The 14129-nt window shown below is 45.6% G+C and overlaps 1 protein-coding gene across 1 annotated transcript in view; it reads left to right on the top strand.

Moving 5' to 3' along the window:
- Positions 1-241: 241 nt before the first annotated feature.
- The window catches only part of URGCP (upregulator of cell proliferation), a gene marked incomplete in the record, with an annotated part of 42219 nt that continues 28331 nt past the window's right edge, over positions 242-14129 (top strand). The window contains 3 exon segments of the mRNA XM_027766849.1: positions 242-349; positions 11272-11298; positions 11595-11665. Of these exon segments, the coding sequence (XP_027622650.1) occupies positions 336-349; positions 11272-11298; positions 11595-11665 (112 nt within the window).

Genomic DNA, 14129 nt, shown 5'->3' with positions numbered 1-14129 from the left:
TGCCCCGCATTCCCTAGGGCTTCACGATGTGCGATTCTTACAGCCTAATAAAAGTCAGCAACTCGTCCAATACAGTACTGCCATTAGGAAGTAGGAAAGTTACTGTTTGCCTAATAACGCCTTCCAACTCCAGCGTTTTAAAAGAGAACGGTGGGGCTTTTCTTGCGGAAGTTCCACTCAAACTGCGGTGAGGCGCGGACCTGGGTCCGGAGTTTTTAAGGGCGGCTGGCCCGCAGGCTCCCGACTGCGGTGGGTCGCGCCCTCCGGGCTGCCCCCGAGTCGCGGCCGCGCGGAGGAAGCAGAGGAGGCGGGAGCGCCGAGATCTCGCCGCGCTCATGGCGTCGCCTGGGTGAGTGCTGCGCTCGCGGTCCCGCCGCCACCGCAACCGCCGGGAGCGGCCCGAGCGGGCTCTGGCCTGCGCCCTGGGAGCCGCCCTGCCAGCTCCGCTGGCCTTGCCAGCCCCACCAGCCGACTCTCGCTTCCCACCAGGCCCGAGGCCCCACCAGCCACGCCGGGCCCCTGGCCCGGTGGCCCTCTTCCTCAGCCTGTACCTCTCCTTCTCCCGTCGACCTTGGGCGGATGTGACCAGGCCTGCGGCTGTAGGGTCCGCCGGGGACGCTGAGCGGGAACTGCGGCCCCCGGGGTGCAGGGTCCGGGGTTCGCGGGAGCGTGTGAGGCCTGGGGGTGGGCCCATGCCACCGCGGAGGCCTGGAGAGGCTGCAACTCCGTCCGGCGTCCTTGTGTCTGGCTTCCGGGCTCCCTGGGTTGAAGGCTAGGCTTAGTTTTCATCACCGTCAGGGCGCACCCAGAATATCCCTAGCCCCTAACGCGGTGCAGGGATCCCCTCTGTAGGCATCTGCCTTAGGTGGCTACTCTTATCCTGATAGTACCGCCCTCCTAGTTTTTTGACTTAAAATGTTCTTCCTGTTAGGAAATGATAGTATCACCCATAGTCTGTAATTAAAATAAAAACAACTCACTGGACAAAATAACACCTCATTCTTTATTACCATTTTGTTTTGGTAATTTTACTGCTCATGAAATCTGGGAATGACAGTTAAAACACCTTCATTTTACAGAGCAGGAAAATTAGTCTCAAGGTCATCCGTTTTGTTGGTAGAATTCTTCTTGTTCTCACTCAGGGGGTCTTAGACCTAGTAACTGTGATAGCAGTTCAAGTTGTCCTAAACAGTTACCAAAGGTGCTTGGCCTTTGGGGTTGAGATCATGGGTATTATGTCTCTCACATGTGAGGCCTGAGTTTGCCATGGTGTGATTGGGCTCAGCACAGTGGACCTGGATGAAGCAAGGTAAATTCACATGCAGGCTTGCAACCTCCAGCCTAGTCATGGGCACTTTCCACCTGCCTGTTAACTTTCTAGGCCTTAGGGCAGTGGTCACTTCTTAGACCAGGCCTTTTCCTTGTCAGCTGAATGCCCAGTACTTTGACCTCATAAATAGAGTAAGCAATAGCCCATCCCTGGGAAGGGCTGGCTGGCTGACCCACCAGTTCAAGGTCCCATTGCATTCTGCATGCTTGTCAGGAAGGGTGAGGCAGGATGGGCTCTAGGCAGCATGAGAAAGCTGCCTGAATGTGGGGGGCTGCAGGAGGCTTTTAGAAGCCATGCTGTGTTTGGTATAAAGCTCTCGTTTCCTTGACGTGGTGACTCTGTGAGCCAGTAGAGCCTGAATCATGTCCGTGTAGTGGGTGGCATTTGTATTTGCAGTTCTAGCTGTTCATGTGCCACCCTCCTGAGTCTGCATTCTGTGGTGGCTTATGTTTTTCAAGAGGTATTCACTGCAAAGCTAAAGTCATAAAACCTTTACTATACTTTGTTTCACTGTAGGTGGGAAACTGTGTACTTATTATGGTATGTACAAATGTAGGGACAGTCCACATCTGCAGATATGACTCCCAAGTGTCCATCCTGCCTTCCTGGTGGAGCAGAGTCTGGCAGGGGAGACAGTGTTTCCCGAGATCCTCTGGCCTGTCTCAGTAAGACCCGTAGCAAACACTCTCATACTGTACTAGGCGAGCTTGAGCTACAGAGCAGGGGTGGAATGGGAGCCATGATTTGGAAGGGTGTTCAGAGATAAGCCTCCAAATCCTAGGTTCTTTAAAAGTGATCATCTCTATAAGAGAGCTACGAAGGAAAGAAATCCTGACCATTTTTGAGAGGACCTTAAAAATATGAGAGATATTGGGATAAAGGAAGTGGTGAGACTACAGCATTGAAGGAGAGGTGTGTTTGAGAAGTTGCCTGCAGCCCAGCATGTTTGGCGCTCCAGGGGGAAAAAGCTGATGAGGAGGCCAGCTGGCCTTCCTCATGGGCTCTGGTCACCACCCACTGCAGGGGGTTGTATTGGTGCTCTCACGGAACCCATGGGCAGCAGTGTAAAGGGACAAAGGGGAGCAGGAGACAGCCCTGTCACCATTTGCCCATCCTGACCCGGTCTCACCATCTCTTAGCTCAACCCTTAGAGCTTTCTCAGAGCACCTGGACCTGTGTGTGCCTACAGCTCTTCCTCCATCTGCTCTTTGATCATTGGATCACCTCTGCTTATTCTAGCACTTGCTCTCTGCATGGCCGTGCCTCTTTCTGTGGTGTTAGCTATCATCTAAGTCAGAGGTTCTTTTTTTTTTTTTTTTGGAGAGGTTTTTGCTATAGGGTGTGTGCTCTCGCCAGACAGAGAGAGACAGAGAGACGGAAAGCGAGAAATCACTCCCTAGGAGGGATGGCCACGCTGCAGTCCCTTCTCCATTTTCGTCTCGGGACCTTGGGTGCACACGCACACGTGCCTGGCATGAATTTAATCTACTGGGTATGGGACTCAAACCATGGTTGACTATATAGCCATTACGCCAACTACTGGTCCCATTCTTTTGCATTTTCATATTATGTTTATTTTTTGCTTTGGTGTTTAGTGATAGTATGCATGTGTGGTATCTGTAGAGAGAGAGAGTGAAGCACCTTTGACAGGTCTCTTCACACTGTGGTCACCTTTCCCCAGCCCTCCAGGTTGTCGGTATTCTGGGCACCCAGTGTGCTTTTAGGCTAACCTGGAGATCTGAACACACAGAGCTCACATGCACCTTTAGCCTTGCAGGATACTTATGTTACCCTGTGCCACAGCAGCTGGGTCCTTTGCTATGTTTTCGCATGAGTGCTGTCAGGCTGCCTGTAGCTTGTTTTATTCACCCAACAGTAGCCTTGAAATTCTTCCCAGGACTGTAGCTGGAGAGGGCTGATAAACAACTATCACTGGACCTCAGACCAAAGGACAGTATTTCCTCTATGGACCCAGAGTTGGTGTCTCTTCTTCCCCTCCTCCCTCTTGACCTGATCAGGTTCTTTCCTCAGCTGCTTGTCCTTTACAACCTCAGCTGCCCTTGAACTTCTCTAGGACTCATCCATGGGGCAGCTAAGAGCACTCTCATTAACATCCACTAGGCATTTAAAAATACCTAAGATTTTGTTTTAACTTTCTCCCTTCCCTGTACAGAAAGATTGTCTCTCAACACCATTACATTGTGGGGAGAGCGGAGCTGGGCATTTTTATGTAGGTCTGTCCTGTCCTAATGGGCCAGGTCCTAGCCTGGAATCCCCAGACTCTTCATACTGAATGAAAGATGAAGCTGCTGCCGTGCTGGGAGGAGGAGGAGTAGTGCCCATAATCCATGTGCTGAGGAGGATAAGCTACCGAACTCAAATAGGTAGGACCTGGGGCCTTCAGTTGGCATAGTGGTTACATTGCTGTACTCTCACATGACCGACTGTGGTTAGAGTCCCAGACCTGGTGGCTTGAAAATCATGCTGGGTGTGTGTGCATTCATGCGTGCCCAAAATCCCAGAAAGACAATGGAGGAGAAGGGATAGCAGCATGACCATCCCCTTGGGGGGTGATTTCTCACTTTCTTTCTCACCTCTCTGCCTATCTCTCCAGTGAGTATTTAAAAAAAATGGACAGTAAGTACCTTTACTCCTGGGAGAAGTCCACCTGAGCCCTCAGATCACTCAGTACCTGCTATGGCTTCCATAGAAGGGACCTAGCTTTGCTGGTGGCCTGAGACTTTGTGGTAGCTCTGCCTGTAGGGATCTGGGGCTGTTTGACCAGTCAGCAGCTTCCCAATGAGTTCCGTGAACTGGGAATGATGGGAGGACCGGCAGGGGTTGAGAAAACTGGAAGAGCCCAGGGAAGGCCTCTTATTTACATCATAGTTGCAGAGACTTCCTAGTCCCAGGAAATGTTCTTTTAAATTTAGACTTGCCTACTTCTAACATTGTGCTGTCAGGACCTATTCTACGTGCTTTTGTATGTATTAAGTATTTAGTCTTTTTTTTTTTTCCTTAAAGAGATTTTTGTTATAAGATGTGTGTACTTTCAGAGAGACAGAGAGAGAGAGAGAGAGAGACAGACAGAAAGGGAGAAGTCACCCCCTGTGGAGATGGCCACACTATGATCCCTTCTTTTCCATCTTCCTCTCAGGATCTTGGGCACACACGCACTTGTGCCTAATGTGTTTATGTCACTGGGTTCAGGACTCGATCACGGTCGACTATGTGCGAGTCCAGTGACATAATCATTATGCCATCTGCTGGTCCTGGTCTTTAGTCTTTATAGGAACACTGAAATAACTACTATTATCTCCATTATACAGATGAGGAAACTGAGGCCCAGCTAAGCGGTTTTTATTTATTTATTTTGCTATAGGGCACATGTGTTGGCTGGAGGGGGGAAAGTAAGAAATCACTCACTGGGGTAATGGTCACACTGTAATTCCTTGTCCCTCATTCTCCTCTTGGGATTTTGGGCATGCATGTACATGCACTTGGTGTGATTTTCAAGCTACAGGGTCTGCTGGCCCTACTAAAAAGTTTGAAAAAACCTATATATATATATATATATATATATACACACACACATAAATACTTTTTTTATTGCCTTAGGGTGTGTGTTATCACAGGGCAGAAAGAGAGACAGAGATAATGAGAGGGAAATTAAAAATTCCCCTGCCCCAGGAGGTTTGACCATGCCACAATCTCTTCTCCTCTATTCTCCTCCCAGGATCTTGGGCATGCATGCATACATGGCTGGTGTGATTTTCAAGGCACCAGGTCTGGGACTCAGACTGTGGTCAGCCATATGGGAGTCCAGCGATGTAACTGTTACACCATCTGGCAGCCCTGCTAAGCAGTTTTTAAAGTAATACTTGATGCAGATATGCAGAAACCTCCTATGTCTACACCAGTCAGAGCTGCAGCAAGTTGGAACCAACAACACTTTGGAGATCGGGTGGGAGGAGGGTTACAATCAGGGATATTACAGTTGATAGAGATTTAGTTGCTGAAGCGCAACCAGAAATGTTGGATTCTGGTCTCAGTACAGGCATCCTCCCCTTGATGTCCTCTGGACGAAGCTGAAGTCAGGCTGTGCTCCTGTGGTTGCAGGAGGATGATGTGTGGGCCTTGCCTTACAGATTTATAAGAGATGTCTGAAGATGATAGCACTTTGAGCAACTGTTCCTTGTAAAGGATTCGTACTTGTAGGCTGTGTGGTCCAGGAGACCACCTGTGGGCTAGGAATGCCTTTCCTGCTGTAGGACAGATGTGGTGGTTCCAGTGATTGTGTTGGACAGTCAGAAAAAACAGGGATGAGCTGTGGATACCCTGGCCCTGTGGGGTTACTCCTGTCCTGGAGAATAGTATACAGGAATCCAGGCATGACCGCACCATCCTGGGGGCTGTTTGTTCATTTTACTATTTTTAAGCATGTATTGGCAACCTTCTCTTACACAGGGTCTCATGTTAGTTTTGCTGCTAAAGAGTCACTTATCTCCATGTTTTAGGGTCACCTTCACATATATTTTGAATGCCCTCAAGAGACTATTTAACTTTTTCACATTACCTCTGACATTAAAAGTAGAATGTTTTCCAGAGTTGTTAAGTACATGGAACAATATTCATGATTAGCTAAGTGAATACAGAGATAGAGTGTATAGAGTGAAAATGTGCAAATTAAAGAAATACGCAGAGGGCCAATTGGGCCCCAGGAGATGAAACTAACAGCCGCTAATAAGGGAGTAACCTGGGGTATGTGGAATAAGGTACTTACGGCATTGGGAGAATGGGTTGGGATGACAGCATAGATCAGGCTGGAGAGGGTGGGTTAATACAGATGTAACTGTCAGAAGTTTGACAGGACTGAGTGAATGCATCTTCTTGATACTTTTCTGTATTTTGTGTTTACCTTATTTTTGGAATCAGGAAACAATAATCATATGAGTAGTTCCAGGAACTGCCCTGCAATGGTGTCTGCTGAGTCTGGGTCCACTGGAAGTGCTGTTGGGCTTGAGTTGCTGTGGCTCTGACTGGCACAGATGTAGGAGGCCTCAGGCTGCAGGCCTGTGCTCCAGGGTACTGGAGTTGGAGCTGGCAGATGTTTGGTTCTCACAATTTTCATAATACTAGCTATAATTTTAAGTTACCTAGAACCTCTCTGAGCCTCAAGATAATGAACAAGAAAGGACCCCAAGCTCTGTTAGCTCACTTGGTGACATGGGGCAAATCCCTCCAGTTGACCTCTCTGAACTCTCTCCACCTTGCAGGGTGTTTTGGGTGTCATCATGGTCTCCTTGGGCTGCCAGGGCAACAGAAGTTTATTTTCTCACGGTTCTGAGGCTGGTGGTGCCAGATCAAGGTACTGCAGGTTGGGTTCAGGGAATGCCCTGGGCCTTACCTGGCCTTTTCTCCTTGTTCCTGCTGGGAAAAAGCAGGCCCCTAACAAGGGCATTGTCCCATCAGATTAGGCCCTTTAAAGACCCCATTAACCTCAATGAAGGCCCATCTGCAAATAAAACCTCCTGAGGTCAGACTTTTTCCTGAGAAAAAGCATTGAAAGATGTGTGTTCTAAAAGGAAAAAAAAAAAAAAAAAAGATGTGTGTGCACTGAGGTTGTTAATGAGGATTTGAGGTGTCAGGCACATGTGAGATCCCATTAACCTCAATGAAGGCCCATCTGCAAATAAAACCTCCTGAGGTCAGACTTTTTCCTGAGAAAAAGCATTGAAAGATGTGTGTTCTAAAAGGAAAAAAAAAAAAAAAAAGATGTGTGTGCACTGAGGTTGTTAATGAAGATTTGAGGTGTCAGGCACATGTGAGATGCTTGCCATGCAGTCCTATGAGGTGTGACCCTGCCTCCAGTGACAACCCAGGGCCTCTGAGAGCAGTGCTGACCCCACGATGCATAGTTTGTACATCTCAGGCAGCATGAAGTGCCCAAGTGGTTAGTAGACAGGAATGAAACATGTAATGTGCACATCCACATATTGTTCTAAATCAGCACACACTCTAGGTTGTCTTTGTGCTGTGTTGCTTTCAGTTCTGCTATCCTGCATGGGGCAGAGGACAGAGGCTAAGCTCCCGCCAGGACGCTGCTCACCCAACTAGCCTTGCAGCCTGAGAGCACAGCTGTTTGCACAGGAAAGGCCCCCTGTTTCTGGACCACTGGCAGCTGACCAGTGCCCTTTCCTGCCTAGGGTTCCTTGGCTCCATGTCCTTGGCCTTGGGGGAGCTGGTTTTAACCAGCCTCACTGTCTCCTTTTTTTAAAGGCTACTTTTGTTTATTCTTATTATAAGCGCAATCTATATCCTTTGCAGAAAAGTTAAGAGAAGCAATGAAAACTCCCATTTTTAGGACAAGCCAGTGGTGTGATGGTTAAGGTGGCTGGATTCCAAATGGCTAACGGCACTGTTTTGAGTAGCAGACCAGGTGGCTTGAGAAACAAACCAGGTGTGTGTATGTGTGTATGTGTGTGTGTCTGTGTGTGTGTGTGTGTGTGTGTGTGTGTGTGTGCATGCCCAAAATCCTGAGAGGAGAATAGAGAAGAAGCGATGAAGCGATTGTGGTGTGGCCATCCCTCCTGGGGGATATCTTCTTCTTATTCCTCTGTCCCTAATGAGTGTGTATGCCCTTTAGCAAATTTAAAAACAAAACAAAACAAAAAAACCTTCCATTTTTATTAATATCAGGGTCAAATGAGGCCAGAACGTTGCTTTGCACTCACCTCTGTAGAATGACTAGGAAGCTATGACTGCAGTGAATGCTGTTGTTCCTGACCATTCCTTAGTGAGAAAAGCTTCTGGGCAGAGAAGAGACCTGGAACATGCTGGAACAGCAAGCAGAAGTCTTGGCATTTTTTTTATTCCTGTGGAAGGGTGGTTTGATTAGCATACATCTGTGGTCTTGTGGGAGAACCAAGTAGGGTTTGGGGAGGAACTGTACTGGTTACTCTCGGAGCATGGCCCATCACATTTTAGACTCCAGCATGGATTCTACCTTGGGGAAGAACAGGGTTGGAGGGCTCCAGGTGAGCAGTCATCTCAGGGTACCCCTTCATCTCCTCTGGTCCTCTCCCAACTCATTTCATCCTTTTTTTTTTAAATAATTATATTTTATTTTATTATTATTATTTAAAAATTTGTTATAGGGCATGTACCCTCACTAGAGAGAGAGAGAGACAGAAAGAGAGAGGGAAAATAAGGAAGTAAGCTTCCAGGTCTGGAACTTAAACCATGGTTGGCCATGTGGGAGTCCAGTGCCTTAACTGTCATGCTACCTGCAGGTCCCCATGCTGCCATTTTAATAGCTCCATTAGTTTTTATGAAATTAACATTTGTTTATGAAAAATTATTCAAATATGACAAAAATAAGCTAATGTCTACTATCCAGGTATCACCACTATTACCGTTCTAAATTTTTTGTTTGGAAATGATTTCTGCTTAGAAATAAGCTACAAAGATTCAAAGGCCTTGGGGGCTGGCAGGTGGTAGTGGTTAAGGGTGCTGGACTCCCACATGGCCAACTGTGGTTCTAGTCCTGGACCTGGCGCCTTGCTTTCTCACCTTCTCTTTCTCTCTCTCTCTTTCTCTCCTCTCCCTACTCTGTCCCTCTCTATTTAAATTAAAGTAAGTAAATAAAGTTAAATTTTAAAAAAGTCCTTAAAAAATTCAAAGGCCTCTTTCATTCTTTCCCATCAGTAACATTTTATTGGTTACCATTATTATTTACCAATCTTCTGGTTCTTATGCTCTCTCTCTGTCTTTAGCTGTCTCTCTCAGGAAATAAATAAACTTTGAATAAACAGAAACGCACTTCCCACAGTTCTGGAAACTAGAAGTTCAAGATCAAGTCCTCTTCTGGTGAGGCTCGTTTCTTGTACACCTTTTCTTTCTTTCTGTCCTCACTTGGCAGAAGAGATAAAAAGCACCTCTGGCCTCTTTATTAGGGCACTTACTCCCACTGTGAAGACTCCACCCTCATGACCTCATTGCCACCCAAAGCCCCACCTCCTAATACCATTGCATAGGGGGTTTGGTTTTCAGCATGCATGTTTCTGAGGTGACACAGACATTGGTTTGGTAGCAGAGGGATGGTGCCTCATCATTATACTTCATTCCCCATGCAACACTGTCAGCCTCTTGAGAATAGGGATTTCCTCTGTCACCTCCCAATGGCATCAGCAGGCCAACTCTGCTGGTGCCTGCACTCAGTTTTGTCAGTTGACTCTCCAGTCTCCCTCTTTGACCTTCTAGGGTCAGGCACTAAGTTTGGTTTGCAGGTGCCTGTAGCACCCTTGCAACTGGGATGTCTTCTCAGTCTTTGAGTGTCTTTCGGACACTCACACTTTAGAGTGACCCTGTTCTCTAATACCACGTGCATCACTCCAGGTTTCACCTGTGGGTAGCTCAGGGTATTGCTTTCTCAGCCAGAATACCGCACAGACAGTGTGCCCTGTGTCAGGACACCAAAGCAGGGCATATGTGGCCACCTGTCCCTGTCATCAAGGGAACCCTTAGTTACCCAGTCAAAGCACAGCCCAAGCTCTGTAGTGGACTTACTCTTGTTTTTTTCCCTGGCACTGAATATGTCTCAGAGGATCCATTTAACTCTGGGTACAGACTTGCTCCTCATCGACTTTTTTTTTGAGTAGCATTGTTGAGGTCTGTTTTCATTTGAGCTAGTCCCCATTGTGGTGGTTAAGGATACTCTGGGCCAGCCTGTGGCATTGTGGTTCAGGAGTCTGGATTCCATATGGCCAATTACGCTTTGAGTTTCAGATCCGTTGGCTTAAGAAACATGCTGGGCATGTGTGTATGCATGCCCAAAGTCCTGAAAGGAGAACAGAAGGGTAGGGATTGTGGTGTGACTGTTCCCCGGGGGCGGGGGGAGGATGCACTTTCTTACTTTTCCTCTCTCTTTATCTCTCTGCAAGCACGTGCACCCTATAGTAAAAATTAAAAGAAAAGTGAAGGATACTGTCCCTTCTGCCGTGCTTACCCACATGGTCAGCATTCTGTTGTGAGTGGGGACCTGTTCTTGCTTGCCCTTTACTGATCTATGTATTATCTGCATGGACTCATGAATTCCCATTTTCAGTAGGTTTAGATTTCATTATGTTAGGGTTCCTGTTGCCCCAGATCTGGTCAGTGGGACCTGGCATGCTGACTCCTGAGCACTTCTTTCTGCCTCAACCTGACTTGACGGCTTTCACAGGAGCTTTTGCCTCTGTCAGCGTGCCATAGTATTGAAGTTTGTTGCCACCACATTGTCTGCTTCTTGAATCTTTTGGGAGGCAGAGTTCAGAAACAGATGTGTACACATTTGCTTGTGCATGCCTCCACACGTGCACATGAGCATGCATTTAGGAATCATGGTTCATATTGGGACCTCTGAGTCCAGGTGTCTCTGTGAGTCCTGTTGTGGCTTCTTCCCTCCCTTAGTATGTCTTCCTATTGCAGGGAGAACCTTGAATCCTGCCAGATATCTCAATAGATTGACTCCTTTGCTCCTTTCTGTGATACCCCGAGATAGTTTATTCTTAAATGGATACAGCTATAAAACCTACTTATAAAAATGGAGGGTTGCCCTTCCCTGTCCACACTATTGACTTGATGAACAGTCTCTGGATCTCTCTATATATACCTGTGGCTAAATCTGCATAATTTAATTAAGTTGTAAGCATTCTATACATACTGCTGTTACCGCCTTTCCCCCAGTTATTAACATACTAACATCTTTCCATAATATGTCATCCAGTATCACTTGACCCACAGAAATAAATCCATAGAATTTTTTTGTAACAGCTGTAGAATGTGATATGACCATAACTCCTTGGTATTGGACTTTGATTTTAAAAGGCATCATTTTTTTCACTTTTATATTTAAAGCTTGCATCAGCATCTTTGTAACTGAGTTTCAATTATCTCCTTAGGATAGAAGTGGAGTTACTGGTCAAAGGGTATGTATACTTTCATGTCTTTCTGATGGCTGCGTTGTGCTCTAGCCAGCAGTTTTTGAGCATGCTGGTTTTTCTAGGCCAGTATTACTCAACTGTGGCTGCACGTCGGAATCATTGAGGGCACTTGTAAAAGCAGTGTGATGCCCGTGACTGGCTCTCAGAGATTTTGGTTCATGGATCTGGAATGTGACCCAGGGTTGGTAGTTTTTAAAAGAGATTTTCATGTGCAGCCAGTTTGGTGGGTGAAACTGGTGTTTCATTATTTTAATTGTAATTTTCTTTTGAAATTGTTTTAGGCATTCAGATTTGGGAGATGTGGCCCCAGAAATAAAAACGTCAGAGAGAAGAACAGCTGTGGCCATTGCAGGTAAAGATAAACACAGGCCTTATGAAGCAGATGTTCCTTCTGTTCTATTGGATTTCTGGTTCTAGTACCTCCCTGGGCTGGGGTCATGGATGCTTTTCTTTTTCTTTTTTTTTTTTTTTGAGAGGTTTTTGCTGTAGGGCATATTCGCTTGCCAGAAAGACAGAGAAAGACAGAGACATTTGTTTATTAATTTATTTTAATTTGACCAGAAAGAGAGAAAAAGAGAGGGAAAGTGAGAAAAGAAGCCACCAGGTCCGGGATTCAAACTGCTGTTGGACATGTGGGAGTATCCACTGCCTTAACCACCATGCCACCTGCTGATCCCTGTTTTATTTTCTTAAGAGAGAGTTTGCTATAGATTATGCTTTAATGCACTCACCAGAGAGACAAAGAAAAATAAAGTGAGAAAGGAGGATGGCCATATCATAATTCGTTCTCCTCCACTCACCTCTCTGGATTTTGAGCATGCAAGTACATGAGCCCAATATGAGTTTCAAACTGCTGGTCCAGAACTTGAACTGTGGTCAGCCATGTGGCAGTCCAATGATGTAACCATTATACCATCTGCTGATCACAGGATTTTTTTTTTTCCTTAAGATATTTTTTGTGACAGGGTGCATGCACTCACCTGAGAGAAACTGAGAAAACTATGTAATGTGAGAAATCATCCCCTGCTCCAGGGGTATGGCCACACCTCAATCCTTTCTCTTCTATTCTTCTCTTAGAATTTGGGTACACATGCACACATGCCGGCATGTTTCTAATGCCTCTGGCAATGGGACTTGAACTGCGGAGTCAGCCATGTGGGATTCAGTGCCTTAATGAATATGATACATCCTGGCCCCAACCTATAAGATTTTTCTTTTTGAGAGATTTTTGCTATTGGGCACATGTGCTCACTGAAGAGACAGAGAGAGACAGAGTGACAGAGAGACAGAAATCACCCCTCCTCTCCCAGGGATGGCCGCACCACGATCCCTTCTCTTCCATTCTCCTCTTGGGATTCTCACACATGCTTGGTGTGTGTTTAAGCTGCCAGGTTTGGGACTCACAACTGTGGTTAGCTATATGGGAGTCCAGCTTCTTAACCACTACACCATCTGCTTCCCCCCTCACCATTGGATTTTTTAAAAAGTTGTGTTGAAGTATAATACACATTTAGAAAATCACTCATATGCACTCATATGACAAATCTTTAACTTGATAAGTTTTCACAAACAAGAATTTTCCAAACAAGCCAGCATGCAGATCAAGAAGCTAAACAAAACCATCACCTTGAAACTTCTCTCTCAAATCACTTCCCAGGTATCGTCTGCCAAGTGTAACCACTGTCCTGACCCCTTAAAGCATAGATTAGTTATATCAAGTTTTTATTATTCACCTATAGAATTTATTGATCTCAATTCTGAGAACTCTCACTCTTAAAAAAAAAAAAAATGGGATCCTGAGATGGATACTGAACTTGAACTGTGAAATATTGCTTTCCTTGACCAAAAATGAAGATTTTATGCTGAGACTTTCCCCAGCAGAATAATTTCTAGTGGGGAAGGCACAAACCCAGGTCAGGCCCATTCTGAGATGGATACTGAACTTGAGCTGTGAAATACTGCTTTCCTTGACCAAAAATGAAAATTTTCTGTTGAGATTTCCCCCTCCAGAATTATTTCTAGTGGACTCTACCACTAAGTGTCTAGACAGGTCCAAGTGAACAGGATCCAAACATATGAATACGATTAGGGTCAGAATATTCCTCTGTTCCCACTGAATCTGATGCACAAAGAGTGAAAACAGAACAGAAGAGAGATTGCAGATTACCTCCTTCGGCATGCCTTTAAACGCCCAGATTGAACTCCAAGAATTCGGAAGAAACACACCATCCGTCAGATGACTAGAAATCATTGCAGGTTCATAAGAAATATGGGAAAGCAAGAAAATACCTCTTCTTCAAGGGAAAAGAATAACTTCTCTTCATCCTCAGACAGTACAATCAAACTCATGGAAATGTCTGATAAAGAATTTATAATATTCATAGTGACAGAACTGATAGAGATGGGAGAGAAGAGAGACATTGAACTGCAGAAGAGGCAGGAGAAAGTAGCCAATGAATTCCAGGAGGTGAGGAAATTCTTGCAAGATCTAAAAGAGGAAATACACAGTATAAAAAAAGAGTCAAATTGATCTGTTAGAGATGAAGGCTACAATACTTTCTCTTGAAAGTATTAAAAGCAAACTAGATCATACAGAAAATCAAATCTCAGATGTAAAAGATGGACCCTCTGGCCTAGAAAAATTCACCACAAAGACTGAGAAAATTGCCCCCCCAAAAATGAAAATAATGTACGAAAAATACTAGATGCCATCAAACATCCAAACATCTGGATAATTGGTATCCTAGAAGGCAAAGAGACTCATAAGGCCATTGATAATCTATTCCATGAAATCCTGGAAGAAAACTTTCCAAACC

This window comes from Tupaia chinensis, unplaced genomic scaffold, assembly GCF_000334495.1.
Source record: "Tupaia chinensis unplaced genomic scaffold, TupChi_1.0 Scaffold143748_1, whole genome shotgun sequence".
NCBI classification, from domain to species: Eukaryota; Metazoa; Chordata; class Mammalia; order Scandentia; family Tupaiidae; genus Tupaia; species Tupaia belangeri.
This window is presented reverse-complemented; position numbering and strand designations above follow the sequence as displayed.